The 26,997-nt window shown below is 52.4% G+C and overlaps 1 protein-coding gene across 8 annotated transcripts; it reads right to left on the minus strand.

Annotated features, from left to right (window-relative positions):
* Window positions 1-887: 887 nt before the first annotated feature.
* Window positions 888-26,615, minus strand: CIZ1 (CDKN1A interacting zinc finger protein 1). 8 transcript variants are annotated; one of them, XM_033192173.1, is made up of 18 exons: window positions 26,402-26,615; window positions 25,679-25,832; window positions 25,344-25,459; window positions 22,879-22,950; window positions 20,535-20,779; window positions 16,785-16,863; window positions 16,481-16,589; window positions 15,143-15,485; window positions 14,791-14,986; window positions 14,441-14,562; window positions 13,641-13,838; window positions 12,392-12,516; window positions 5,163-5,250; window positions 4,551-4,664; window positions 4,200-4,346; window positions 1,920-1,989; window positions 1,583-1,704; window positions 888-1,229 (listed from the first exon to the last, which is right to left on the minus strand). In XM_033192173.1, the coding sequence occupies exons 2-18, from the start codon at window positions 25,825-25,827 to the stop codon at window positions 1,020-1,022; spliced, it is 2,505 nt and encodes an 834-aa protein (XP_033048064.1). In that variant the 5' UTR covers window positions 25,828-25,832; window positions 26,402-26,615; the 3' UTR covers window positions 888-1,019. The 8 variants fall into 8 exon arrangements, with proteins under 8 accessions (XP_033048064.1, XP_033048056.1, XP_033048074.1 ...); XM_033192165.1 differs by having other exon boundaries at window positions 16,785-16,878; XM_033192183.1 differs by lacking the exon at window positions 22,879-22,950 and having other exon boundaries at window positions 16,785-16,878.
* Between the last annotated feature and the right edge of the window lie 382 nt (window positions 26,616-26,997).

Genomic DNA, 26,997 nt, shown 5'->3' on the forward strand with positions numbered 1-26,997 from the left:
GTGGAGGTTTTAGTGAGCCGAGATCGGGTCATTGCACTCCACCCTGAGAGACACAGTGAGACTCCATCTCAAAAAATAAATTAAAATTTAAAAAAAACTTTTTTTGAGATGGAATCGCCCAGGCTGGAGTGCAATGGCACGATCTCGGCTCACTGCAACCTCTGCCTCCCAGGTTGAAGCGATTCTCCTGCTTCACTGTCTCAGCCTTCCGAGAAGCTGGGATTACAGGTGCCCACCACCATGCCTGGCTAATTGTATTTTCAGTAGAGACGGGGTTTCTCCGTGTTAGCAAGGCTGGTCTCAAACTCCCAACCTCAGGTGACTGCCCACCTCAGCTTCCCAAAGTGCTGGGATTACAGGCATGAGCCACCGCACCTGGCTCAAAAATTAAAAAAATTTTTTTTTTGAGATGGAGTCTCACTCTTTTGCCCACGCTAGAGTGCAGTGGCGCCATCTCGGCTCACTGCAACGTCTGCTTCCTGGGTTCAAGCAATTCTCTCTGCCTCAGCCTCCTGAGTAGCTGGGATTACAGGTGCCCGCCACAACACCCAGCTAATTTTTGTATTTTTTAGTGGAGATGGGGTTTCGCCATGTTGGCCAGGCTGGTCTTGAACTCCTGACCTCAGGTGATCCACCCGCCTCAGCCTCCCAAAGTGCTGGGATTACAGGCATGAGCCACTGCGCCCAGCCTAAAACTTTTTTTAAAAGAGGGAAACTGAAGTTCAGACAGGTGAAGTGCCTTGTGATCCAGAGTCCCTGGTTCCCAGGGAGCCTGTCTGGCCTTCTGGTTCTGCCACCACATGGCCCAGAGAGGCTGGGTGCTGGCTGAGAGCTGGCTGGGGTGCCCCCCTTCCCCTCTCCACCCAGACAGAAGTACTGGTGGGAACTGCACAGCCAAACTACTTGTTTTATTGGATTTTGAGTAAAAACACGAACCATGTCAAAGTTTCCAGGCAGACTCCTAAAAAGCATTAGCAGATTTGGACCCAGGCAGGCCGGGGGACAGGGAGGTCCCTCTATCAGGTTTTAAGGCGGGTTGAGCGCCGAGGTAGTGGGGGTTGGGAGGGTCGAGCCGTCACCTTGCTGGGTGTTTTGTCCTGGGTGTTGGGCTGGGAGGGTGGGCGGCCGCTGGAGGTGAACAGGGCTGTCAAAGCGTTCCGGGCGTTGATTGCGCACCGGCGGCTCACAGGTCGGGTGGTGGGGCTGGGGTTCTTGGCCGCCTTGTATTTCTGGATACAGAAGGTGCAGGTAAGGTCAGGGTCTCCTCCCTACATGGTATGCTCCTGGCCAGCAGCTACTTCCCCAGCTCTGGCTGAGACAATATTAGTGCACTCTGTGACCCTGCGTGATGCACTCAGCCTCTCTGGGCCAAGGCTCTGGAGCTAACAGCCTCGCATTCAGCAGCCCCTTGAACAATAAGAGCCCAACCCCACCCCAGCTCTAATTTTCTCCCTGTTGGTGCAGGGGTGGTGTCTTGGGGTTGAGGCACAGCACAAGAAGGGGCGGCCACTAGCCACCCAGATCAGCTTGGATACGACTGAGTCTGTGGCCATGGGAGGACAGGGCAGGATGTCCGGCTCACCTGCAGGTTCTCAAAGTGACCCAAGGACTTGCAGTGGGAGAGCTGTGCCCCTGAGTTGCTGTGATAGAACTTGTGGCAGATGCGGCAGACGTAGCCCATCACGGGTACCAGGAAGTCCACACCTGTAGGACGGGATGGCAGGGTCTGCACTCGCATCCCTGTACCAGCGAGGTGTCCCTCCCTCTCTAGGGGCCCATGTGCGCCCCGACCCTCTAGGCAGGAGCAGAAGAGAAGGCTTCTCAGCCAGAATGCCATGGCCGGAATCTTGGGAGGGTCACGTGGAGGCTGGGCCCAAGGGCTGAAGCTCTTGCAGGTGGGCTCGGGGCTGGGGCCTTACCATATGCAGTATTGGGGCTGTAGGTCTCCGAGCCCTTCCACTCCTCTCTGGATATGTCTCTGGACCTCACCTGAAAACATGCAAGCATGAGCCTCGGATCTGGCTTCCCCTAGACACCGCCCAGACACAGGTCAGGGGCCTGGAGCCCCCCATTGCCCTTGGACACACAGAATCCCCTCGATTTCCAGGAGGTAGTGGGTGGTGTTCTCTGAGTCTTTGCACATGATGATCCTGCCTCCCAGAGTGCTCTTCCCAATCTATACTTTCTGGACTCTGTTCAACTAGCCCCCTCCTCCAGGAAGTCCTCCTGCTCCTACAGGGGCCATAATCCATGCCAGGTGTGCCCAAGATAGCATGTGTCATCTGATTGAATCCTCATAACAACCCTATATGGCTACACCCATTTTACTAAGAAGAAACTGAGGCCCAGGGACATTAACTCACTTGTCTAGGGTTGCACAGCTGGTTTGCGGAGGAGCTGGGCAGGGAACCCTGTAGGTCTAAGCCATAGTTCACACTCAACCATGAGCCCCCTGCTAGCTCCCTAAGGTCCTATCCAATACTGCAGTGACCTTGGTCCTAGGGGGTGGGTTCAGGGGATCAAAGACTCTGCATTTCACCTGCTGGATGTGAGCCCCTTCCAGATGAGGTCATCTGACTCTGGCCATGTCAGTCCTAGCAGGTCTAGCAGTGCCCTCCACCACTCACCAAACAAATGTGGCTTCCAAGAAGGACAACTACCCCCGTCTGCTAAGCCCTTCCTAGGACCAAGCTGTGGGCCCTGGGTTTCCCTTATTGTCCAAGTTCAGATTGTTATTTCTGAACAGAGGCAACTGAGGCTCAGAGAGGCCAAGTGGCTTGCCTGAGATTCTGTTGCTACTGAGGAAGGAAGATGGGCCTCATACTACCCTGCCTAGGACTGCAGGCCACCCCCACAACGCTTCCTCCCCAGCCCCTTCATACCCCACTGTGACTGCCACAGCCTATAAGCAGCCCCAGCTGGCCCCTGGACTGTAACTGGGGCAGCCTCGGTGAGGGCAAGGACCAGGCCTTGGCCCTCATGGGTCCCTGTGTCCAGCACCAGGGCCTGACCCAGAAGACGCTCTCTGGAAACGTGCTAAACTGCAAAGAATCTGGCTGGGCACGGTGGCTCATGCCTGTAATCCCATCACTTTGGGAGGTCAAGGTGGATGGATCACCTGAGGTCAGCAGTTCGAGACCAGCCTGGTCAACATGGTAAAACCCTGTCTCTACTAAAAATACAAAAATTAGCCAGGCATGGTGGCAGGTGCCTGTGATCCCAGCTACTTGGGAGGCTGAGGCATGAGAATTGCGTGAACCCAGGAGGTGGAGGTTGCAGTGAGCCAAGATCACACCATTGCACTCCAGCCTCAAGACTCCGTCTCAAAAAAATAAAAATAAAAATAAAAACTGCAAAGATTCCAAGCTCCTCCAGCGCCTCATTGATGGGAGACAGGGTAGCTGCGGCACTGGAAACGTGGACTCTGAAGTTTTCACTTCGTGCCATCCAATCTGATGAGATTCAGCCAGGATAGTGCTTAGTACACACGCCTGGAACACAGTAAGTGCCCAAAAAGATGTCTGTTGCTGGCCGGGTGCGGTGGCTCACGCCTGTAATCCCAGCACTTTGGGAGGCCGAGGCAGGTGAATCACAAGGTCAGGAGTTCAAGACCAGCCTGGCCAACATGGTGAAACCCCCGTCTCTACTAAAAATACAAAAATAATTAGCTGGGCGTAGTGACAGGCACCTGTAATGCCAGGTACTCGGGAGGCTGAGGCAGGAGAATCGCTTGAACCTGGGAGGCGGAGGTTGCAGTGAGCTGAGATTGCACCATTGCACTCCAGCCCAGGCGACAGAGTGAGACTCTGTCTCAAACATAAAGAAAGAAAGAAAGAAAGAAAGAAAGAAAAAAGATGTCTGCTGCTGTCAGCCTCACCATTATCATCACTATCATCTGACTTTTCCTTTGCACACTACATAGTTTCCCATCTTGGTCCCTTTACTGATGCTGTTCCCTTTCCCTTCCTCCACACACGTCCAAATTTCAGTCAGGCTTTGCATATTTTAACTGCCACTCTCTAGTCATCATGCATAATTACATAGTCATGCAGAAGGCAGTTGACAGTAATAATCAGTTGTGGCATGCATTAGTGCCCACAGATGCCAGCCCAGTGTCTGGCCTCCGGGAGGTGGGATGAGGTCTGTTCTGGGCTGGGAATCCAGCACCGAGCCCGCCTCCCACACCCTCCCCCGAGCACCTGCTTGCAGAGTTCCTCCTCAACCTCGATCTCTTCTTCATCCTCATCATCCTCTTCCTCTTCATCACCCTCAAAGCAACCCACAGCGTCCACGGTAATGAAATGGTCCTCCTCTTGGCCAGCAATCTCCTTCTCAAGCGACTTCAGCTGCCCAGGGAGTAGGCAAGGGGCTCAGGTCAGCTCTGAACAGCCAAGGGGCTATGCCCTGCCCACCCCACCCCTCCCCTGACAGTCTCAATCCCTCCAGACCTGCTGTGAGTTTGGGCTGGGAAAAACCTCAACTTGCTGCGTGGCCTTGGCCAAGGCTCTGTACCTCTCTGGGCCCATGTCCTCTGAGGGAGCTCGGGTTACCTCCTTGGCTTTGTCCTTATGCCCCTGGGACTTCACGTGCTCCACAAACTTGCGAGGGGTTTTGAAGTAGCGGTTGCAAACGGTGCAGAAAGGTCGCAAGGATTGTTTGGCAATCTGGAAAAAGGCAGGCCGACCAAGCAGTGTCCCCAGGTGCAAGCCCCCTGACTAGCACCCAGGCAGGGCCCGGCAAGAGCTCACCTCCCCTGGGTAGGCCCACCATATCTGTAAGAAGCTGGGCTGTGCTCCACCCCTGCACTGGAACGTGGGCAAACACATCTCTTCGTGGTGTGGGTGGCTGAGAGATGCCATGGCAGATGGCAACACAGAGACAGGACAGACACAGAGAGAAGACGAGAGAGAGGGCAGCTGCCCAAATAACCCGTGAGCCCCATGGCTGAATGGCAGGGTGAGATGGTACCTGGCCTACACTGGACAGATGGGGAACCTGAAGCCCGAAGAATAAACAAGACTGACTCATCCAGAACTGCATTGTGGGTTATGCGGGTGCAGGGGCAAAGAGGAACATTTACTTTCTTACTGGGGCTCTGTGTTGCCTGGCCTCCGCTTGGAGACGGCAGTGCGGGTGCCTCTGCAGCGTGCAGGCCCTCCTACCTTGTGGTCCTGTGTCCTGCGGTGTTGGATCAGGTCCCCCACGTAGTAGAGCTGGCAGGTGTTACACCAGCGCCTTGGTGGAGGCTCCCTGAATGACAACAGTCAAATCAAGTACAATGTGAAGCCAGAAAGACAGCAGCTGTCCGAGAGTGCTCCATAAGTGTAATGCCATTCCAATAGCAATTCCCACAGGATCTCTTAGGGAAGCTTAACACAACGGTTCTGAGGTTCATCTGGGTGAGTACTTAAGCAGAAATAACCCAGGAAACTTTAGGGGGAAGGGGAATGAAGCACTGGGGATGCCAACCTTTAAAATGAAAACCGCAAGCTACAATAGATAAAACTGTGTAGTGTGATGTACATCCTGACACTGTATCAATAGGAAAGAATGGAAAGGCCTAACCAGGTTCAAATATTGGTAAGAATTCGGCCGGGCACGGTGGCTCAAGCCTGTAATCCCAGCACTTTGGGAGGCCGAGGCGGGCGGATCACGAGGTCAGGAGATCGAGTCCATCCTGGCTAACATGGTGAAACCCCGTCTCTACTAAAAAATACAAAAAACTAGCCGGGCGATGTGGCGGGCGCCTGTAGTCCCAGCTACTTGGGAGGCTGAGGCAGGAGAATGGCGTGAACCCAGGAGGCGGAGCTTGCAGTGAGCTGAGATCCGGCCACTGCACTCCAGCCTGGGCGACAGAGCGAGACTCCGTCTCAAAAAAAAAAAAAAAAAAAAAAAAAAAAGAATTCAGCTTCGCCAGCCTGGGCAACATGGCGAAACCCCTTCTCTAGCAAAAATACAAAAAATTAGCCAGGCATGGTGGCTCATGCACCTGTGGTCCCAGATACTCAGGAGGCTGGGGTGGGACAATTGCCTGAGCCTGGGAGGCAGAAGTTGCAGTGAACTAAGATAGTGCCACCGCACTCCAACCTGGGTGACAGAGTGAGACCCCCATCTCAAAAAAAAAAAAAGAATTCAGCTTCTGATAAATTGGTATTGAAAAGCATAGATTATACAACAAGTTGTGTCAGAACAATTTGTTGTCTACTTGGAGAAGAAAAGCCTTCTGCTTCCACCTTCCACCTTACTTGAAAATGAATTCTAGCTGAACTACCAGAGAGTCAGGCATAAAAATAAAAACCATACACTTTCAAAAAGGGAAGCCAGGCACAATGGCTCACACCTGTAATCCCAGTCCTCAAGGCAGGAGGACTGCTTGCACCCAGGAGTTTCAGACCAACCTGAGCAACATAGCAAGACCCCATCTCTATGAAACATAAAAAACATTAGCTGGGTTTGGTGGCACATGCCTATAGTCCTAGCTACTCAGAAGCTGAGGTGGGAGGATTGCTTGAGCCCAGGAGGTCAAGGCTGCGGTGAACCGTGACTGTGCCACTGCAATCTAGCTGGGGCAACACAAGACACTGTTTCCAAAATAAATAATAAATAAATAAAAAGTGGGCCAGGCACAGTGGCTCATGCCTATAATCCCAGCACTTTGGGAGGCTGAGGCAGGAGGATCGCTTGAGCCCAGAAGTCCAAGACCAGCCTAGGCAACATAGTGAGATCTTGTCTCTATATAAAATAAAATGAGGCATGGTGGTGTGCACCTCTAGTCCTAGTTACCTGGAAAGTTGAGGTGTGAGAATTACTTGAGCCCAGGAGGTTAAGGTTTTAGTGAGCCAAGATCACACCATTGCCCTCCAGCCTGGGTGACAGAGACCCGGTCTCAAAAAATAAAATAAAATAGGGTCGGGTGCAGTAGCTCATGCCTGTAATCCCAGCACTTTGGGAGGCCAAGGCAGGCACATCACAAGGTCAAGAGATCAAGACCAGCCTGACCAAGGCCTGGCATGATGGCTCACGCCTATAATCCCAGCACTTTGGGAGGCAGAGGCGGGTGGATCATGAGGTCAGAAGATCGAGACCATCCTGGCTAACACAGTGAAACCCCGTCTCTACTAAAAATACAAACAAAATTAGCCAGGCATGGTGGCAGGCACCTGTAGTCCCAGCTACTTAGGAGGCTGAGGCAGGAGAATGGTGTGAACCCGGGAAGCAGAGCTTGCAGTGAGCCGAGATCGCGCCACTGAACTCCAGCCTGGGTGACAGAGCGAGACTCTGTCTCAAAAAAAAAAAAAAAGACCAGCCTGACCAACATGGTGAAACCCAATCTCTACTAAGAATACAAAAAAAAAAAAAAAAAAAAATTAGCCAGGCGTGGTGGCAGGTGCCTGTAATCCCAGCTACTTGGGAGGCTGAGGCAGGAGAATCGCTTGAACCCGGGAAGCGGAGGTTGCAGTAAGCTGAGATCGCGCCACTGCACTCCAGCCTGGGCAAAAGAGCAAGACTCCATCTCAGAAAATAAATAAATAAATAAATAAAATAATATTTTAGAAGGGGAGAGCAACTATTTAATCTTGGGTTGGGAAAGATCATTCCAACATACAACATCAAAGCCAGAAATTATACAGGAAAAAACTGATAGATTCGACTGCATAAACATTTAAAACTTCTACATGTTGAAAGATAAAAGAAAATTTAAAAGGGCCGGGCACGGTGGCTCAAGCCTGTAATCCCAGCACTTTGGGAGGCCGAGACGGGCGGATCACGAGGTCAGGAGATCGAGACCATCCTGGCTAACACAGTGAAACCCCATCTCTACTAAAAAAAAAATACAAAAAACTAGCTGGGCGAGGTGGCGGGCGTCTGTAGTCCCAGCTACTCGGGAGGCTGAGGCAGGAGAATGGCGTGAACCCGGGAGGCGGAGCTTGCAGTGAGCTGAGATCCGGCCACTGCACTCCAGCCTGGGCGACAGAGCAAGACTCCGTCTCAAAAAAAAAAAAAAAAAAAAGAAAATTAAAAAGTAAACAAACGTCAATGACAAGGGCTGTGCTATCACTGTCCAGAGTGTATCCTTTATGTAGGCAGCTTGCTAAACCAAGGCTGGGCATACTGCTGGTTCACGCCTGTAATCCCAGCACTTTGGGAGGAGGGTTCTTTGAGCTCAGGAGTTTTGAGGCTGCACTGAGCTGTGATCACGCCACTACACTCCAGCCTGCGTGACAGAGTGAGACACTGTCTCAAAAAAGAAAAAAGAAAAGCCAAATATATGTAAAACCCTGGCTGGGCGCGGTGGCTCACACCTGTAATCCCAGCACTTTGGGAGGCCAAGGCAGGCGGATCACTGAGGTCAGGAGTTCCAGACCAGTCTGGCCAGCATGGCGAAACCCTGCCTCATACAAAAAAATGTTCCGGGCGCTGTGGCAGGCACCTGTAATCCCAGCTACTCAGGAGGCTGAGGCGGGAGAACTGCTTGAACTGGGAGACAGAGGTTGCAGTGAGCCGAGATCGTGCCACTGTACTCCAGTCTGGGCAACAGAGCAAGACTCCGTCTCAAAAAAAAAAAAAAAAAAAAAAGAGTCTGAATCAGTGAAAATAAGGACTCTCTATAAAATATGCAAGTACACAATTTTTCATAAATTTTAGGGGGCACATAACCCCCATGTCCACTGAGAAAGCGCTGTAAGAGCTCTGCCGGGGAGGGTTGCTTAGAGACAGAAAGTGTTCGTGTTGTCATGTAGCATGAATCTGATTTTTATTTTTAAAGATTGTATAAATCCAGAAAGGCGCACAAGAAGAACTAGGTCAAAATGTAAGCAGTGTTTATCTCTGGGTAATGGGATTATGGGTGATTTTTATCTTCTTGTGTGTCTGTGTCCTTGTAGTTTCAAAACATTATATAATGAGCGAATTATTTTTATAATCAGAAAAAAATTTTTTTTAGTCAAAAAAGGCACATCAGCCACACAGTGAGAGTACCAGGTTTTAGGCTTTAGGATTTAGGGACACTTACTGTCCTCAGTAAAATCTTCTTAATACTGCTGCAAGCAACACAATCACTTTAAAGCAGCTTGCTCCAGAGGGCAGCACTGCTGTGGAATTTTCCTTTTAAACATAGTTTTGTAAAGTTTGCATTTTTTTTTTCTTAAAGAAATAGAGTCTCGCACTGTCATCCAGGCTGGAGTGCAGTGGCATGACCCAGGCTCACTGCAGCCTCCACCTCCTGGGCTCAAGCAGTCCTCCCACCTCAGCCTCCTAAGTAGCTGGGACTACAAGTGCACGCCACCAGGCCTGGCTAATTTTTTATAGTTTGTAGAGGCACAGGTCTCAGGATGGGCTGGTCTTGGACTCCTAAACTCAAGCAATACCCCCACCTCAGCCTCCCAAAGTGCTGGGATTACAGGTGTGAGCCACCATGCCAGTCTGGCTCTATTTTTTAATGTGCATTTTGATCTCTGTGAGAGAAAAACACAATAAATGAAGAAAGGGGGTGGGGAGAGAACATGGTCATCAAACAGGCGGATACCTTGTGCCAGTGTCATGTCTGAGGCTGCCCAGATATGGCCAAAGAAGGCCGGGCATGGTGGCTCACACCTATAATCCCAGCATTTTGGGAGGCCAAGGCGGGCAGATCACGAGGTCAGGAGATCAAGATCATCCTGGCTAACATGGAGAATCCCTGTCTCTACTAAAAATACAAAAAATTAGCCGGGTGTGGTGGCGGGCGCCTGTAGTCCCAGCTACTCGGGAGGCTGAGGCAGGAGAATGGTGTGAACCCGGGAGGCGGAGTTTGCAGTGAGCTGAGATTGCACCACTGCACTCTAGCCTGAGCAACAGAGCAAGACTCTGTCTCAAAAAAAAAAAAAAAAGGCCAAGATTGGGGGATCACATGAAGCCAGCAGTTCGAGACCAGCCTGGGGCAACGTGGTGAAACCCTATCTCTACTAAAAATACAAAAATTAGCCAGGCATGGTGGCACGCCTGTAATCCCAGCTACTTGGGTGGCTGAGGCGCGAGAATTGCTTGAACCCAGAAGCGGAGGTTGCAGTGAGCCCTGATCATACCACTACACTCTAGCCTGGGTGACACAGTGTGACTGTCTCAAGAAAAAAAAAATAAAGAAAAGAAATGGCTACAGTAGGCAAGGGCTTATTTCACAGCACCTGCCCTGTGGGCTTTGAGGAGGAAGGAGACAGGCACCCCCCCCCAGTTAGGGTATTGGGATCCAGCCTTCAGCCCCATTCCTGGGAACACCCCCCTGCCTTCCATGGGGAAATGTATTTCCATGTGATGTGGGTAGAGCTGGCCTGCCTAGGCCTAGCCAGTCAGAACACCCCATCCCTGGCCAGGGGATTGCTTCAGAAACGTGCACATAACCACAACCAAATTAACCAGCATTTTCCCTAGAAACTGTTCTGCTACTGCAGACACAGGTGACTGCCCTTCCTTGGAGGTGACTGTGCAGGGAGGCTGGGGCTGTGGGTACCTGGTGCCCACTGTAGTAAGAGATGGAGCCTCTCTAAGAAATGGTATCCCCTGGGTCCAGCTGTATCTCTTGCCTTCCCACGTACCTAAGCCACAAACGTTGCTCCTTTTTGCTCAAGCTAATTTCTGTCTTACAGAAATTAGAATTTTTTTCACTTACAACCGCAAAGAACCCCCACTGATGCAGGAGGACAGTATTGATGTCTTTGTGTTGGGGACTAAGGTGAGGTGGTCGTAGCCAGGGACTGGAGGGACTTTTTACATTTTTGTTGTTTTTGAGATGGAATCTTACTCTGTCACCCAGGCTGGAGTGCAGTGGTGTGATCTCAGCTCACTGCAACCTCTGCCCCCGGGTTCAAGCAATTCTGCCTCAGCCTCCCAAGTAGCTGGGATCACAGGCATGCACCACCATAACCAGCTAACTCTGTATTTTTAGTAGAGAAGCGGGTTCCACCATGTTGGCCAGACTGGTCTTGAACTCCTGACCTCAGGTGATCTGCCCACCTCAGCTTCCCAGAGTGCTAGGATGACAAGCCTGAGCCACTGCACCTGACCATAATGTTCTTGACAGCCTGGGGGCCAAGTAGGATTCAAGAGAAGACTTCATGGAGAGATATCATTGGGAGAGGGTTTGATAAATCCCCAACACCTGAAGTTTGTTAACAGCTTGTGCTAAGTACGTCTTTTCAGTTTTCTTCTGTGTCACCAGATCTATTTTTATACAAACAACTCATTCTGCAGATGCAATTTGGAATCCTGTTTTACTTTGACATTGCATCACCTTTCCACATTATTATAAATTCCCCAGTTATCCTATGTGTTCATTGTTCCATGAGCTGGACGGGCTTTTTCACCATCTAACCAATCCCCTACTTTCGAGTATTTTAGATCATTTCCCGTTAGCTTTTTTTTTTTTTTTTACCATGACACTAATAGCAAAGAACGTCTTGGTGAGTCATCATTCTCCTGTGTTTATGATTATTTCACCCAAGTAGGAAACTCTTCTCAATGTGAGAAACAGCTAACAGACGCAAGCTGCAGGCAAGCGGAGGTCACCAAGAGCCCTTCCTGTCCCCTCAGCCCCACCTGGAAGCTTCAAATCGTGACCTCTGTAAAATCAGGACAGAGCCCGTGACCACTGACTCAAGGGACCGTCCAGCCTATGAAAGTGTTTAATTTGCCCTCCATAGGGTTTGTTTTGTTTCAATTCTGAACTAGCTGTTCACGTTCTGAAATTGGGAGATTTCACATACAAACCTGGATTTCTGGATTCTTCTTACAACTAAGAGATCTGGAGCTGAGAAGCAGCTGTCTCATGAGACAGAGCCTGTGTCCCAGCTGTGGCCCTAGCTAACATGGTCCTGCTGCTGAGATGACATGTCCCAGCCCTTGCACACCTTTACAACTGCCCACAGAGTCCTGAAAGCACCTCCGGCTGCCCGCCAGGCCTTCCCGCCCCAGTCTAGTTCCAGACCCCAAGAGGGCTGAAGTTTCTGATTAAACAGGCCCCCATGACAATGAAAGGGGGAGACACAGGGAAGCCCTAACCTCCAACCACAAAAGAACCTGATCCTCAGCCTTGTCACCCCACAGCGGGGTCAGCACATGTGCCGCAGGGGGCAGGGGTCTGTGCCACAACCTGTCCTCTCCCACAGGGATGGTCACACTGTTCCTGTCTAGAGGGAACCTTAAGAGACTGTCATGAATTCTTGCACTATGTCCCTCACCAAGCCATGTTACAGGCAGGGAAAACTGAGGTTCAAGGTCACACAGTTAACAGTGTGAGGAGGCCTGGCTGGCGGCGGCAATGCTTAATCCAAAGGTAGACCCTGCAGACGGCAGATTCAGGCCCTGGCTGACGAGACCGCCTACCCCCAACGCAGAGCTTCCACGATCCCCCACTCACTCATCCTCTGTCTCCAGGACATCCCGGGGCACGGGCAGCAGGGACAGGAGGCAGGCTTGGCTCATGTGCTGGATCTCCCCTAGCCGCTGCTGGTGCTGAGGCTCCGACATGTGGTCCTGGAACTCCTGCAGCAGGAGGGAGTGAGGGATGGGCCTGGGGTGTGAGCCCGGAACAGTGGGCAAGGCTGGGGCCTGGGGAGGCAGACCCCAACCTCATCACTCTGAGCCCATTTCTCTCACCACACATTTCTCTCTTGTGTAGGCTGGAGCAGGCACGATAAACTGAGACACAGGGCACATGCCAGCCCAAGCTTCTGCCCCTCCCAGAGAATGTGTGAGTGCCTCAAAGACAAGCAGCAGCCTGGTTAGCATCCAGGTCTCCAAGGCTCTGCCAGGTGAGGCACAGAGTAACACAGCTCACAGCACAAGAGTAGTAATAATACAAGTACAATGCGATCATGATTACTGCTACACTCACTTTGGGCCAGGCCTGCGCTCAGGACTCCAATGTCACATTGGTGACTCCCCAGAACCACCCAGTGAGGTAGATTCTAAACGTTTCTTTCTTTCTTTCTTTCTTTCCTTTCTTTCTTCCTTTCTTTCCTTTCCTTTCCTTCCTTTCCTTTCCTTCCCTTCCTTCCCTTCCTTCCCTCCTTCTCGGCTCGCTGCAACCTCTGCCTCCTGGATTCTTCTGCCTTAGCCTCCTGAGTAGCTAGGATTACAGACGCACACCACCACGTATTTTTAGTAGAGATGGGGTTTCACCATGTTGGTCAGGCCGGTCTCAAACTCCTGACCTCGTGATCCACCCACCTCGGCCTTCCAAAGTGCTGGGATTACAGGCGTGAGCCACCGTGGCCGACCCTAAACCTTCCTTTGTCTGATGCGAGAGGAAAAAGGCACAGGGTGGACTTCGCTTTCCAAGGTCCCCCAGCTACTCAGAGCCGATATGAACCAGGTCTGCCTGACTCTAAAAACCTGCTTGAGCCCAAGAGGTAGAGGCTGCAGTGAGCTGAGATGATGCCATTGCATTCCAACCTGGGAGACAGAATAAGACCTTGTCTCGAAACAAAAAACAAAAAAACAAAACCACCAAAACCTGCCTTCTTGGCTGGTCAGGAAATGTTTCCCAAGCAAATGCATGGCTGCTGGAGGCAGGGCCCAGTGCAGCCTGAGGCAGCCTTGGGAGGGCAGGCTGTGCATTCCACGCAGGCCCCACCCCTCCCCACCCTTATCTCCTGTATCAGTACCTGCTGGCTGGAGCAGCTGGCCTTGCAGATGTAGCAGAAGAACTGGAGGGCCTGCTTTGAGGGAGTGCTGGTAGCTGCAGGGGTGGAGGAGGCGGAGTCACTGGGGCGGGGCACAGGTGTCAGGGGTACAGTGCTAAAGGCCCGGCTGTCACTGCTCTGCAGAATGGTGACCTTCAGGGAGCCCCCAGCGCCCCATACCTGCATGGGGAGTAGAAACTGAGCTTCTACCAACTGTCTACTTACAGTGGGCCAGCCCAGCATTCGACATCTACCAACATTGTCTCATTAGATCTTCCTGATGATAGGGAAACTGAGGCTGTGAGCTGTTAGGTGACCACCCCAGCTTACACAGCTAGAAAGCACTGCAGTCAGGATGTGTACCCAGGTCGGCCTAGAGTACCACCCGTCCCACCCCTTGTACGACAGATGGGGAAACAGACTCATAGAAGGGAAAGGGTTTGCCCAGTTATGCAGAGCTGGGACCCAAACCCCACAGAGAGGCTTCCACTCTGTGCTCTCTCCATGAGGGCAACATTACCCATGCAAGACCAGGGCTCTTGCTTGGGGATGGGCAGGCTGGAAGGGACAGATGTGAAGACAGCACAACAGCAAGAAGGTCCCATGCAGACCACTGTCAAGCCCAGCCTGGTCTGTCCACCCATCCTAGGCAGAGGGCTGTCATCCCATTTCACAGTGGGGGAAACACAAGGAGACCCTGAGGTGGCCTGGGGCAGAAAGAGGCCATCCCACTCTGCTGGGCTCTGTGGCCCTCCCACTGCCACATCAGGGCCTCTACCCACCCCTGGCATCTCTCTAGCTCTGTTTTCACGTTCTCCCACATCTAGGCCACTGGCCGACTCCTTCTGGATCTCTTCCATGCTGACTTGGGTGCCCACAGGCTCCGGCAAGGTCTTTTCCATGCCTGAAATGACAGATGTGCTCTGTTTCCCAGAGTGCATCTCCCACCCCAGGCCCAAGAGCTGCTTTCTCCGTCCGCAGCCAGAACCTTGAGGCCTCCAGCATGGATGACCCTGGACCTGGGTTCCGGGCCTACCCATCAGTCCCAGGCAGCACCCAGTCAGGGGAGGAATGAAGGGTCTGGGCAGAGCTGTTCTGTCACCAGACCAGCTGGAAGCCAGCGCTCACTTACCTCCACCAGCTTCTACTGCATCAGATGGCATCTCCAACCCGCAGACATGAACCACAACTGGTGTTTGCTCTGGAGCCAGCACTGACACCTGTGGCTGGGTCTGAGGTTGCTCATGGGTTTGCTCTGGTGGCTGTACTGGCACCTGCGCTGGAGGCTGCTCCTGCGGCTGGACCCTTGGCTGTGCTTGTGTGTGGACCTGTGGATACGTCTGTGTCTGGGCCTGTTTCTGCAGCTGCAGGTGCACCTGCCTTGGGGGCTGTGAACGTGCCTGGGGCTGCAGTCGCTTCTGCAGCTCTGCCTCCTGCTGCAGCTGCACCTGCCTTGGGGCCTGTGAATGTGCCTGGGGCTGTACCTGTGGCTGCATCTGCTTCTGTGGCTCTGCCTCCTGCTGCAGCTGTGGCTGCACCTGCTTCTGTTGCAGCACTAAGTGCTCGGGAGAGGTCTGTGTTTGTGCCTGCTTCTGCAGCTTTGGCTGCACCTGGGTGTCTGTGGGTGGTATCCGTGGCTGAGTCTGTGACTGCACCTGGGCCTGGACCTGCAGGACCCGTGGCTGGAATCGTGGCAGCACTTGGGCTTCCCGGGGCTCAGGCAGCAGGTCTGGTGTCTGTGTCTGTTTCGGTACTGTCATCCGGGCCTGTGGCTGGGCCTTCGCCTGTAGCTGCCCTGGAGGTTCCTTCTCTGTGGGTTCTTCTGAGCTAGGAAGGATCAAAAGAAAATCCCAGTCATGTCTTCAAAGAGGCCCCAGGGGCTCCCAAGGAAGGCCAAAACTAGGCCAAGCATGGTGGCTCCCATCTGTAATCCCAGCATTTTGGGAGGCTGAGGCAGGTGGATCATTCGAGGTCAGGAGTTCGAGACCAGCCTAGCCAACATGGTAAAACCTGGGATTACAGGTGTGAGCCACCATGGCCAGCCCAAGACTGTTTCTTTTTGTTTTGTTTTTTTTTGTTGTTGTTGATTTGGGGTTTTTTTGAGATGGAGTTTCGCTCTTGTTGCCCAGGCTGGAGTGCAATGGCACGATCTCGGCTTATTGCAACCTCCGCCTCCTCGGTTCAAGCAATTCTCCTGCCTCAGCCTCCTGAGTAGCTGGGATTACAGGTATGCACCACCACGCCCGGCTAATTTTGTATTTTTAGTAGAGAAGGGGTTTCTCCATGTTGGTGGCTGGTCTCAAACTCCCGACTGCAGGTGATCCGCCCACCTCAGCCTCCCAAAGTGCTGGGATTACAGTTGTGAGCTACCGCACGCAGCCCAAGACTCAGTTTCTAATGCTGGCTCTACTACTTACAGGCTGGGGATTTGGGCAAACTTCTTTGGCTGTCTAGGCCTGTTTCACCTAAATAAACCGGGGAGAGTCATTCTCACCTCCCACAATTTGCTGACATGTATCCAACTGGCTCTGTAAACGACCTGCCTGTTGCGGCCCCAGATGAACATCTTTATCCCTCCCACCCAGCCATCCAGCTTGGCCTCCAGGTGGCTCAGTCCCAAGGAAGACACCAGAGTCTGGCCAGGAGCTTCCCCAGGTCAGATACGGAAAAAAGTATGGCTTTCCTCCAAGTCAGAGGCCAAGGCCCTTTCCTTGCTCCAGCTCCACTGAAGGGTGAACCCCCTCTGCGACTGCCACCCCTGCCTTTGCAGGAATGAGAGCACAGGGCACCCAGGCCCAGGTCAGGTTTTCAGCATCAGTTACCTCCTCAACCTCTTGGCTGGCGGCTCGGACACCTCGCAAGGCTCAGGCTCAGGTGCTGCAGTGCATTTTTCCTTGGCGATGTCCTCTGGGCAGGGTGGTAAATCTTGGTCTGGAATGGAGGCATGAGCAAGGGAACTCAGATGTTGGGGAGAGCATCTCTGACCTCCATGAGATAGGGACTGGGCTCCCCACCTTCCCACCAAGAACCCCAGCCTCCCACACTTGCCTCTATCACCTGCTGACCCGCCCACCGGCCCTGCCCCATCCATGTCCCTCTGAAGGGCCAGCAGCCTCCCTCCCTCACCTTCTGGTGTGTCCATCCGGGGCTCTGCGGCTTCCTCAGACCCCTCTGGGGGGTCTGACTTATCTTCCACAGGCATTGTCTGAGAAGAAGAATCCTGCTTCCTTTCAGAAACTACGTTGACATCCGATACCCACCCCTATCAGTACCCCCTTGCCCAAGGGCAGCTGCCCCCATCCTCCAGGGGATGATAGGCCCCAAGCACCTCTGGTGGGCCTGGCCCCAGAGCTGCCAAGTGGATGATCTTAGTCAAAATGCCCCAGCAATGGTGTCTAGGGGACTCTACCTAGTTGTCTGTTAAATAAACCCAGGTTTGGAGGACACGAAGCCTTCTCCTGGCCATAGTGCTACCTCCTGACCTGACTTCCCACCCAGTTTTCCACGAAGTAGCCAGTGGGGTCCTTCTTTCTTTTTTGAGACAGAGTTGCACTCTTGTGGCCCAGGCTGGAATGCAATAGCACAATCCTGCAACCTCCGCCTCCTGGGTTCAAGCGATTCTCCTGCCTTAGCCTCCCAAGTAGCTGGGATTACAGGTGCACGCCACCACACCTGCCTAATTTTTGTATTTTTAGTAGAGTTGGGGATTCACCATGTTGGCCAGGCTGGTCTCAAACTCCTGACCTCAGATGATCTGCCCGCCTCGGCCTCCCAAAGTGCTGGGATTACAGGCATGAGCCACCACACCTGGCCCAGTGGGGTCCTTCTAAAATGCAAACCTGATCATGTCTCTTCTTTCAGGCTTAAAGCCCTCCCATGGCTTCCCGCAGCCCTGGTGCATGCCTTACGCCAAGCCTGAAAACACTCTGCATACCCACCCCTTCCCTGCACAACCTGGCCTCTGCACACTCCCTGCCCCGGCAACCAGCCCTCTCTGCTTATCTCCCTTGGCCTTCTCCTCTGGTCAAGCCTCAAGCCCGGCCCTGACCCCAGGCTTTCACTTAGAGCTTCAGAAGCCCTTCTTGCAGGAAGCCCTCCTGACTCCAGAATGGGTCCAGAACCCACTTCCTTTTCGTGGCATTTCTGTATTCTTTTTTTTTTTTCTTCTTTTTCCATAGAGTCAGGGTCTCACTGTGTTTCCCAGGCTGGTCTCGAACTCCTGGGCTCAAGTGATCCTCCTGTCTTGGCCTTCCATAGTGCTGGGATTACAGGCATGAGTCATCGCACCGGGCCTCCACAGTCTTAATTAATTGGTTGGAGCATTATTTGCATTAATATCTCTCACCGCCCTCCCCATTCCTGTCCAAGACCTCAGGGAGGGCGAAGCCAGATACATCATCTGTACCAGGGAGTCCCCTGCAGGGACTTCCAGATGTCTGCTAAATAAACACACAGCTCTCTCTGGCCATTTCCAGGGCACCCCAGGAGGCCACCAGCAGCCTGCAGCCTCCCTCCCTCCGTCCTTCCCTCCCTCCTGCTAAGCCCAAGGAATGAGCACTGAGCAGGAAATGGCAATCTGGACACATCAGGACTCTGCCCTTCAGAAACTACCCAGCTGTCACCCTGCACGACACAGGCACCAGCCTGAGAGTCAGGAGGCCTGGGCTCTGGGTCCACCTCGACAGCTGTGGGACTCAGGACCACCCCCACCCCAATGTCTGAGCCTGGGTTTTTCCATACGTGAAAAAATGAGGGCAGGACAGGTTAGACACTAGACCAGATCTGTGATAACAGGCCCGTTGGAAGGCTGGAGGCAGGGCTGCTCGCTGGAGGAAAAGGCCTCACCTCCAGAAGTGGCGTTGTCCCTGCCCTGGAATGCACCCAGGAGCAGTGTGTGAGGGAGGAGCTGCGGGGACCTTCAGGGACAGGGCAGTCTAGGGAGGAGGTGAGCCCTTTGCAGATCTCCTGCTTATGCCAGGAAAAAGGTAAACACCTCTCAAACACACAAGTTGCCAGGGGGCTGCGGGCTGGAACCTATAGCTGGCAACAGCACATAGCTTAGGATTTTATAGCATTGTTCTACCCGAGTTACATTTCCTATACTTTGTTTGTTTGTTTGTCTGAGACGGAGTCTCACTCTGTTGCCCAGGCTACAGTGCATGATCTTGGCTGACTGCAGCCTCTGTCTTCCAGGTTCAAGCGATTCTCCTACCTCAGCCTTCCTGAGTAGCTGGGATTACAGGCACCCGCCGCTAGGGCCTGGCTAATTTTTGTGTTTTTAGTAGAGACGGGGTTTCACCATGTTAGCCAGGCTGGTTTCGAACTCCTGACCTCAAACGATCTGCCCTCTTCAGCCTCCCAAAGTGTTGGGATTACAGACGTGAGCCACTGCACCCAGCAATTTCTTATACTTCTATGAATGGTAATTAACTTAGATAGTTTTTAGAATGTCAGGTTACGATATGTTTCCTTTCAAAACAAATGTAACAGAAAGGAAGTTCACTCATTCAAAGCCATGCTATCCCACACAGTCGCCCCACAGCCTCAGGAGAGCAGTTGAAACTGGCCGGGCTGAATTGAGAGGTCAGTATCAGATACACACCAGACTGTGAAGATTTCGTAGTTTTTAAAAAAGGAACGTAAAAAGCCTCAATTTTTATATTGATGACAGGTCGAAATAATAGTTTCACATGGATTGGGTTAAATAAGTTAGTAGTATTAATTTAGCCCATTTCTTTCTACGTTATAATGTGGTTACCAGAAAATTTTAAGTTACATATACGGCTTGTATTTTATTTCTACTGAGCAGTACTGAATTTTTTTTTTTTTTTTTTTTTTTTTGAGACAGGGTCTCACTTTGTCACCCAGGCTGGAGTACAGTAGTATGATCGTAATTCACTGCAGCCTCTAACTCCTGGCCTCAAGCAAACCTCCCACCTCAGCCTCCCAAGTCCCTGGCATTACAGGCATGCACCATCATGCCCCGATAATTTTATTTTTATTTTTATTTATTAATTTTTTGAGACAAGAGTTTCACTCTTCTTCACCAGGCTGCAACCTCCGCCTCCTGGGTTCAAGCGATTCTTCTGCCTCAGCCTCCTGAGTAGTCAGGATTACAGGCGTGCACCACCATGCCCGGCGACATTTTTGTATTTTTAGTACAGAAGGGGTTTCGCCATATTGGCCAGGCTGGTTTCAAACCTCTGACCTCAGGTGATCTACCCACCACGGCCTCCTAAAGTGCTGGGATTACAGGCGTGAGACCCCAGGCCCAGCCACACCAATAATTTTAAAAGAAACATTAAGCTGGGCACAGTGGCTCACGCCTGTAATCCCAGCACTTTGGGAGGCTGAGGCGGGTGGATCACCTGAGGTCAGGAGTTTGAGACTAGCCTGGCCAACATGGAGAAACCCCATCTCTACTAAAAACACAAAATTAGCCGGGCGTGGTGGTGCATGCCTGTAATCCCAGCTACTCAGGAGGCTGAGGCAGGAGAACCGAGGCTGAGGCAGGAGAACCGCTTGAACCCGGGAAACAGAGGTTTCAGTGAGCCGAGATTGCACCATTGTACTTCAGCCTGGGCAATAAGAGTGCAACTTCGTCTCAAAAAAAGAAACATTAAGTAAATGATAGTACTGGTAGTATTTGTGCATGGCAAAAATCCCTTCGGTGATACAAGAATATTTGAAGTTTGGGAAACACTAAACAAGTCCATTCCTGCCGCCTCATTTTACAGATGAGGAAACTGAGGCATAAAGGGAGTGTGACCTGTTCGAAGGCCCAGACTGAGCCAGAGTGGGTGGCACTGGGGCTGACACCCAGGTCCCCTCCCGCCCACTCCCATCCCCACCCGACCCACCCCACCCATCACTCACCTTTCGATTGGAGGTGGTAGAGGAGGAGGTCCGGGCCTGTTTCTGGGGGTTCCGTCCTGAAAGGTTGAACTGGGAGGGGTTCATGGGGACCCCAACAGGAGGAGGTCCCAGCAAGGACTGGCGAGTGGCCTGGGGAAAGAACTGTTGCAAATTTGGAGTGGCCAATTGAGGGGGTGTGAGGCTGGGGGTTGTCAGGCTGGGGGCTGCGAGGCCTGGGGATGCCATGCCGTAGCCTCGGAGGTTACCTGCAGGCAAGAAGTGAGGAGAAGAGGGGTCACACTGTGGTCAGGTAGCAGAAGGTAGGGTCAGGCGTCAGTGCCCCAGAGCATCATGGGAACATCCCAGATAATTGAAGGGGACTTTTCCACCCAAGGGCAGCCGAAGGGAAGAGACTAGAGCTCAGGCTCAGTCTCACCTTGGGCACTCGTGGTGAAGGAGGCTTTAGCGCTCTTTTCTGCTCCAGCTGGGGTGGGGGTGCTGCCTTTAGCATTCCCCAAAACCCTGCTCACCCTCAGGCATGCTTTAGAGTCTGCCACAGAGTAGGTGAGAGACTTAGCACAGCCCATAGGGAGAACCAGCAGGAGGGCTGGTCCCTGGGATAACAGGACACCCACCCCTACCCCCACCAGCTACCCTTTATCAGCAGCAACTATGAGCCAGGCACTGTGCTAAGCCCATTCCTCACACTGCCTCAGTCCCTCGGCCCAGCAGGTATCAGGGTGGGTGTTATTTATCCTGATGACAAAACAGAGACAGAGTGGAGGTACAGCTTGCCCAGGGTCTCTATGAGGGGCACCGCCATCCACCTACTGCCCCAGCCAAGATTCTGGGGTCTTCCTCATTCCTCCCTCTCTCTGCCCTATCCCATGCAAACCATCCCCAGATCCTATCAACTCTGTCTCCCATGCCTCTTCCCAATCTGACTTTCCCGCTCCATCCCCACTCCCACTCCCTGCCTCCTCCCAAAACCGCTTGATCCTTTGCCTGAATTCCAGCCACAGCTTTTGCACAGGATGGCGGCAAACAGTCATCTTTCTCAAGCCATATTCTAAGTTCATCTCTCCCTTCTGCCCAAACACTTCCATAGCTCCCTGCTGCTGGGCAGCAAAGCCCATTCCTCACTGCATGGTCTGGCCCTTCCCACCTTTCCAGTCTCCTTTCTTGCCATTCTCCCCACATGTCCCCACTATATTCCAGTCACATGTCCCTGTGCAGTCCTTCAGACATCCTGCCTCAGGGCCTTTGAATGTGCTGTTCCCTCTGCCTGGGCTGTTATATCCGCTGACTCCCATTCACCCTTCAGACCTCCCTATAGGTGTCTCTCCTCCAAGAGACCTTCGCAGACTGTGTCCCCAAAGGCCCCAGCTTCCAGTTCTAGGACGAGCTACATACTTTCCTTGTCTGCTTTTTTTGTTTTGTTTTGTTTTTGAGAGGGATTCTCGCTCTGTTGTCCAGGCTGGAGTGCAGTGGTGCGATCTTGGCTCACTGCAACCTCCACCTCCCAGGTTCAAGTGATTCTCCTGCCTCAGCCTCCCAAGTAGCTGGGACTATAGACACCCACCACCATGCCTGGCTAATTTTTGGATTTTTAGTAGAGACAGGATTTCACCATGTTGGCCGGCTGGTCTCAAACTCCTGACCTCAGGGTGATCCGCCCACTTTGGCCTCCCAAAGTGCTGGGATTGCAGATGTGAGTCACCACATCCAGCTCCTTGTCTGCTTTCTGCTTCACATCATCTAACTCAGCTCTGCACCTCAGGGGAGCCCCAGAGTTTGGGAAGTATTTAAGGGATGAAAGGCAGTTGGAACTCTTGCCCCAGTGCTGGGATGGGAAGCACAGTGGTTAAAGCTTAAAGCATGGGTCAGCTGTGCTGTGAGTGCCGCGTTCAAATCTAGACTCTACAGTACGAGCTCTGTGACCTTGAACAAATCAGTTCCCCCTGCTTAGCTTGATTTCCCTGATCTGTAAAATGGGGATAATAATTGCACCTGCCTCACAATGTTTTATGAGGATTCAATGAAATATACAAATGTGCCTGGTACATAGTAAATGTTCAATTAACATTAACTTGAAACAAATACATATATACATATATGCAGAGAGCCAACCAGCTCTTAAAAACAATAAGACAAAAGATGAAACAACCTAAAAGAAAAATGAACAAAGGACATGGACAAGTCACAAAAAGAAATAAAATGTTCAACAGACAAATATAAAATGTTTAACTCCACTAGCACTCCAAGAAATGTCAATTAAAACATTCATGACATAGCTTCTTTTTGCCAACCAACTTAATTATATGTATATATACGTTTATATATATATATAAAAAGTATATAATACCCAGTGTTGCCGTGGGCATGGTGAGACCGGCAGTGTCATACGTGGCTGGTGGCATTGCAAACTGGTCCAGTCCTTTAGGAAAGCAATTTGGCAATACTTATCAAGAGCCATAAAACATCCATCCCCCCTGACTCAGTGAGAAAACACTCTCAAACATCATATTCATCCCAAGGTTACTTAAAACAGCAAAAAAAAAAAAAACCCAAAACAAAACAAAACAAAACAAAAAATAAAAAAAAGCAAAAGAAAGAAAAAAAAAAAAAAAAAAAAAAGGAAAGAGCCAAACAGCTAAGAAGGGTTAGATAAACAAAGGCATAGCCCTCTGATGCAATATTAAACAGTTATTAAAAATAATCTTAACACAGATGATCAAATCCTATGGTAAACGATCATGCCATTCTATTCAGTGAAAAAGAAACAAGGTACAGCCTGGGACTTATATCAATCACCATCATCAGATACAAATCCCCAAGTCTGTGCCTAGAAGAAAAATGGGATGAAACAGACAAATATGCTGAATGGTGGTTTTCTTCAGGTGGTGAATGAGTCAACAGATGACACTGCGGGTTTTCCTATCCCCATTTTTAACCTTTTTTCCCACTTTAAAGAGTGTGATTTTTATTCTTTTGTTTGTTTTTGAGAAAGGGTCTTGCCGTGTTGCCCAGGCTGATCTTGAACTCCTGGCCTCAAACAAACCTCCTGCCTTGGCCTCCCAAAGAGTTGGGATTACAGGCACGTGCCACTGCATCTGGCCAAGAGTGTGATTTGTTTTCTTTTTTTTTTTTCTTTTTCTGAGACAGGGTCTTGCTCTGTCACCCAGGCTGGAATGCAGTGATGCAATTTTGGCTCACTGCAACCTCCACCTCCTGGGTTCAAGCAATTCTCATGCCTCAGCCTCCTGAGTAGCTCGGATTATAGGCGCATGCCACCACACCCAACTAATTTTTGTATTTTTCTTTTTTCTTTTTTTGAGACAAGGTCTTGCTCTGTCACTGGGCTGGAGCGTGATCTCGGCTCAATACAACCTCCACCTCCCGGGTTCAAGCAATTCTCCTGCCTCAGCCTCCCGAATTGCTGGGACTACAGGCGCACACCATCACACTCAGTTAATTTTTGTATTTTTAGTAGAGACAGGGTTTCACCATGTGAGCCAGGATGGTCTCGATCTCCTGACCTCGTGATTCGCCCACCTTGGCCTCCCAAAGTGCTGGGATTACGGGTGTGAGCCACCGCGCCTGGCCTAATTTTTGTATTTTTAATAGAGACAGAGTTTCACCATGTTGCCCAAGCTGTTCTCGAACTCCTAGACTCATGTGATCCTCCCACCTTGGCCTCCCGAAGTGCTGGAATTACAGGCGTGAGCCACAGCCCATGGCCGAAGACTGTAATTTTTTAAACGGGAAAGAAGAAAAGGAAAATGTATATCTATATGTGGCAGGTCCCTGTGTGTGGTTCTCTCCCTACCTACCTGCTTATCATTTTTAAGTCAGTTCCCAGGACCGTCCACACCCATGTGGCCCTGACAGGTCCACAGAGTGACCATCATCTAATCAATACCAACTTGTTACGTAATCTTGGGCACATGACCCCCCTCTGGGCCTCAGTTTCTTTGTCTGTAAAATGGGATTGTGGTTGTACCTCTCTTTAGGGGGTTATCAGTAGAATCAGGAGCAGCATATTGGCTGGGCACAGTGGCTCACACCTATAATCCCAGCACTTTGGGAGGCCAAGGCAGGTGGATCACCTGAGGTTGGGAGTTCAAGACTAGCCTGGCCAACATGGGGAAACCCCATCTCTATTAAAAAATACAAAAATTAGCTGGGCGTAGTCGTGGGCACCTGTTATCCCAGCTACTCGGGAGGCTAAGGCAGGAGAATTGCTTGGACCAGACGCAGGAGGTGGAGGTTGCAGTGAGCCAAGATCACACCATTGCACTCCAGCCTGGGTGACAGAGCAAAACTCTGTCTGAAAAAACAAAACAAAACAAAAAAAAAAGGAGCAGCATCTTGGAAGGAAGAGCTGAGACTGCTCTCCATATTGGGAAATTGAGATAAAGCCACAGGCTTAATGCACAGGGCTAGAGACAACCACTCAGATATCTGGATGGTCAAGAGGCCCAGGCATCGGCCCAGCTTAGCCACTGCTGATGCAAGGCAAATGATTTCCCTTCTCAGCTTCCTCATCTGTCAAATGGCATCTAATCTGAATGTGAGTGAAGTGTGCTGAGTACCACCCAAAGAGCGAGCACCACGGCCAAGGACACACCTCTGTGATCAGACAGATCTGCATTCAAATTAGCAGCTTAGGGACTTTCACCTCCTGGAGCCTCAATGTCCTCATGAGTGAACTAGGATGCCAAGAATAGCTCCCTCTGAGGGTTGCTGTGTGGAGTTGAGATTTAGTGCAATGGGCTGCTAGGGAGCTACACTAAAAGAGACTGAGAAGAGGCCTGGGGCCATCCATACCTTGCAACTGCTGTAAAAGCAAAGCTCTCTGCAGCATGGAGCCATTGAGGAGGGAGGCTGAGTTGGTGCCCTGGAGATTCAGAAGCGGCTGCTGTGGCTGCTGTGCGGGGAGGCCCCTGTGTGTTGGGAGGGGGGTGTCAGAGGGTTATTTGGAAAGTCAGACTTTCCTTCTTCCCCAAGACTTCTCACCTCCATTCTCTGCCCCACTCTGTGGAACGGGTGATCTCCAGGACTCAAATGGGAATGGCACTGGGAAAAAGGATGGGGATCAGGAGCTCTGAGACATGGGTCAGAGTGGCAAGGCTGAAGCCATCGCCCCCTGAGGGGGAACTCACCGGCTCACAGCCATGGGCAACGGGGCCTGTGGTGGGGACTGCTGGAGCAGCTGCTGGAGCTGCAGTAACTGCTGCTGCTGCAATTGCTGCTGCTGGAGCTGCTGCTGCTGTAACTGCTGGAGCTGCTGCTGCTGCTGCTGGTTGAACATGATGGCTAGGGGCAGAAAGCAGAGTAAGGCCAGGGGTCCCCACCATAGGTCAGGCCTGCTCCCCTTCCATCCACGGCTACTCTCCCAAGCCACAGCCTGCAAAGACTGCAGAGGAGCTTTCACAGCTGCACTCCCAGTCCTGCCAAGAGCCTGCCACACTCGCTTGGCCCATCCTTGCAAGTTACCGCCAATCCTGCCAGGGGCAAGATTCAACCACCCTACTGCCAATGCCCCCCAGACACTGCCAACAGCCCCTCCTTCAAATCCCTCCCTCTCTCCATTTCTGGCGTCTCCATCCTGCCACACTCAGCCTCAGCCTCTCTCTGCGCCCATCACTTCCCCACTCACACCCCCTTTTCAATACCGCAACCCTCTCCCGGCCCCAGGTGTCAATAACATCGACACCCGTCCAACCCCATCACCGCGGTCCTGAGCCCCGTGGGACGGCTTCTCCCCACCATCGCCACCTCCTCGAGCCCCACTCCGCCCGCTCCCACCCCGCCAGGCCCCTACTCCGCAGACACAGCCAGCTCGCGCGCGGATCCCCACGATCCCCCCGCCCCCAGCCCCGCACCTCGTCTCCCCGCGCGCCCTCAACGCTCAAGTCGCCCCCACGGGTGGGCCGGCCGCCCAGCCCCCACGCTCCGGCCGGGCGGCTCCGGCCCGCGGGCTCCCGGCCTCCCCGCGGCTTCTCCAGGGCCTGTGGGCTCGTAAGGCCCAAATATGGGCGGGGCCGGCCGGGGCAGCGCCCTCTGGGGGACGGGAGGTCCAGGCGCCGCCGGCCGCGCCACCCTAGTCCGCCCAGTGCACCCGCCACGCTGCGGGGGCGGCTGCGGAGCGCGAGCAGGTGCGAAAGGGTCGTGGGCGGCGCACACCTTCCGAACCGCGTCCTCCGCATCGCGAAGGGGAGGCTCGGAGACCAAGGTCCGTCTGCCGCCCGGAAGGGTCAGCCATCCCGCGGGGGCATCGAGGGGGACTTCCAGAAGGACCTGTTCCCAACCGACCTCCCTGCGGCCCCCGCGGTCCTGCGATCCTGGGGCCCGGCGCGGGGCTGCGGTGGGAGAGGGCGCGCAGTTGGCGGGTGTACATTCATTCGAGGGACCCAGGCCAGGCGACAGGACGGCCAAGGTCTTACAGTCCGGCAGGAGTTTGCCCACGGAGGGGTGGAGG

The sequence above is a fragment of the Trachypithecus francoisi genome, unplaced genomic scaffold (genome assembly GCF_009764315.1).
Source record: "Trachypithecus francoisi isolate TF-2019V2 unplaced genomic scaffold, Tfra_2.0 Contig01585, whole genome shotgun sequence".
Lineage (NCBI taxonomy): Eukaryota > Metazoa > Chordata > Mammalia > Primates > Cercopithecidae > Trachypithecus > Trachypithecus francoisi.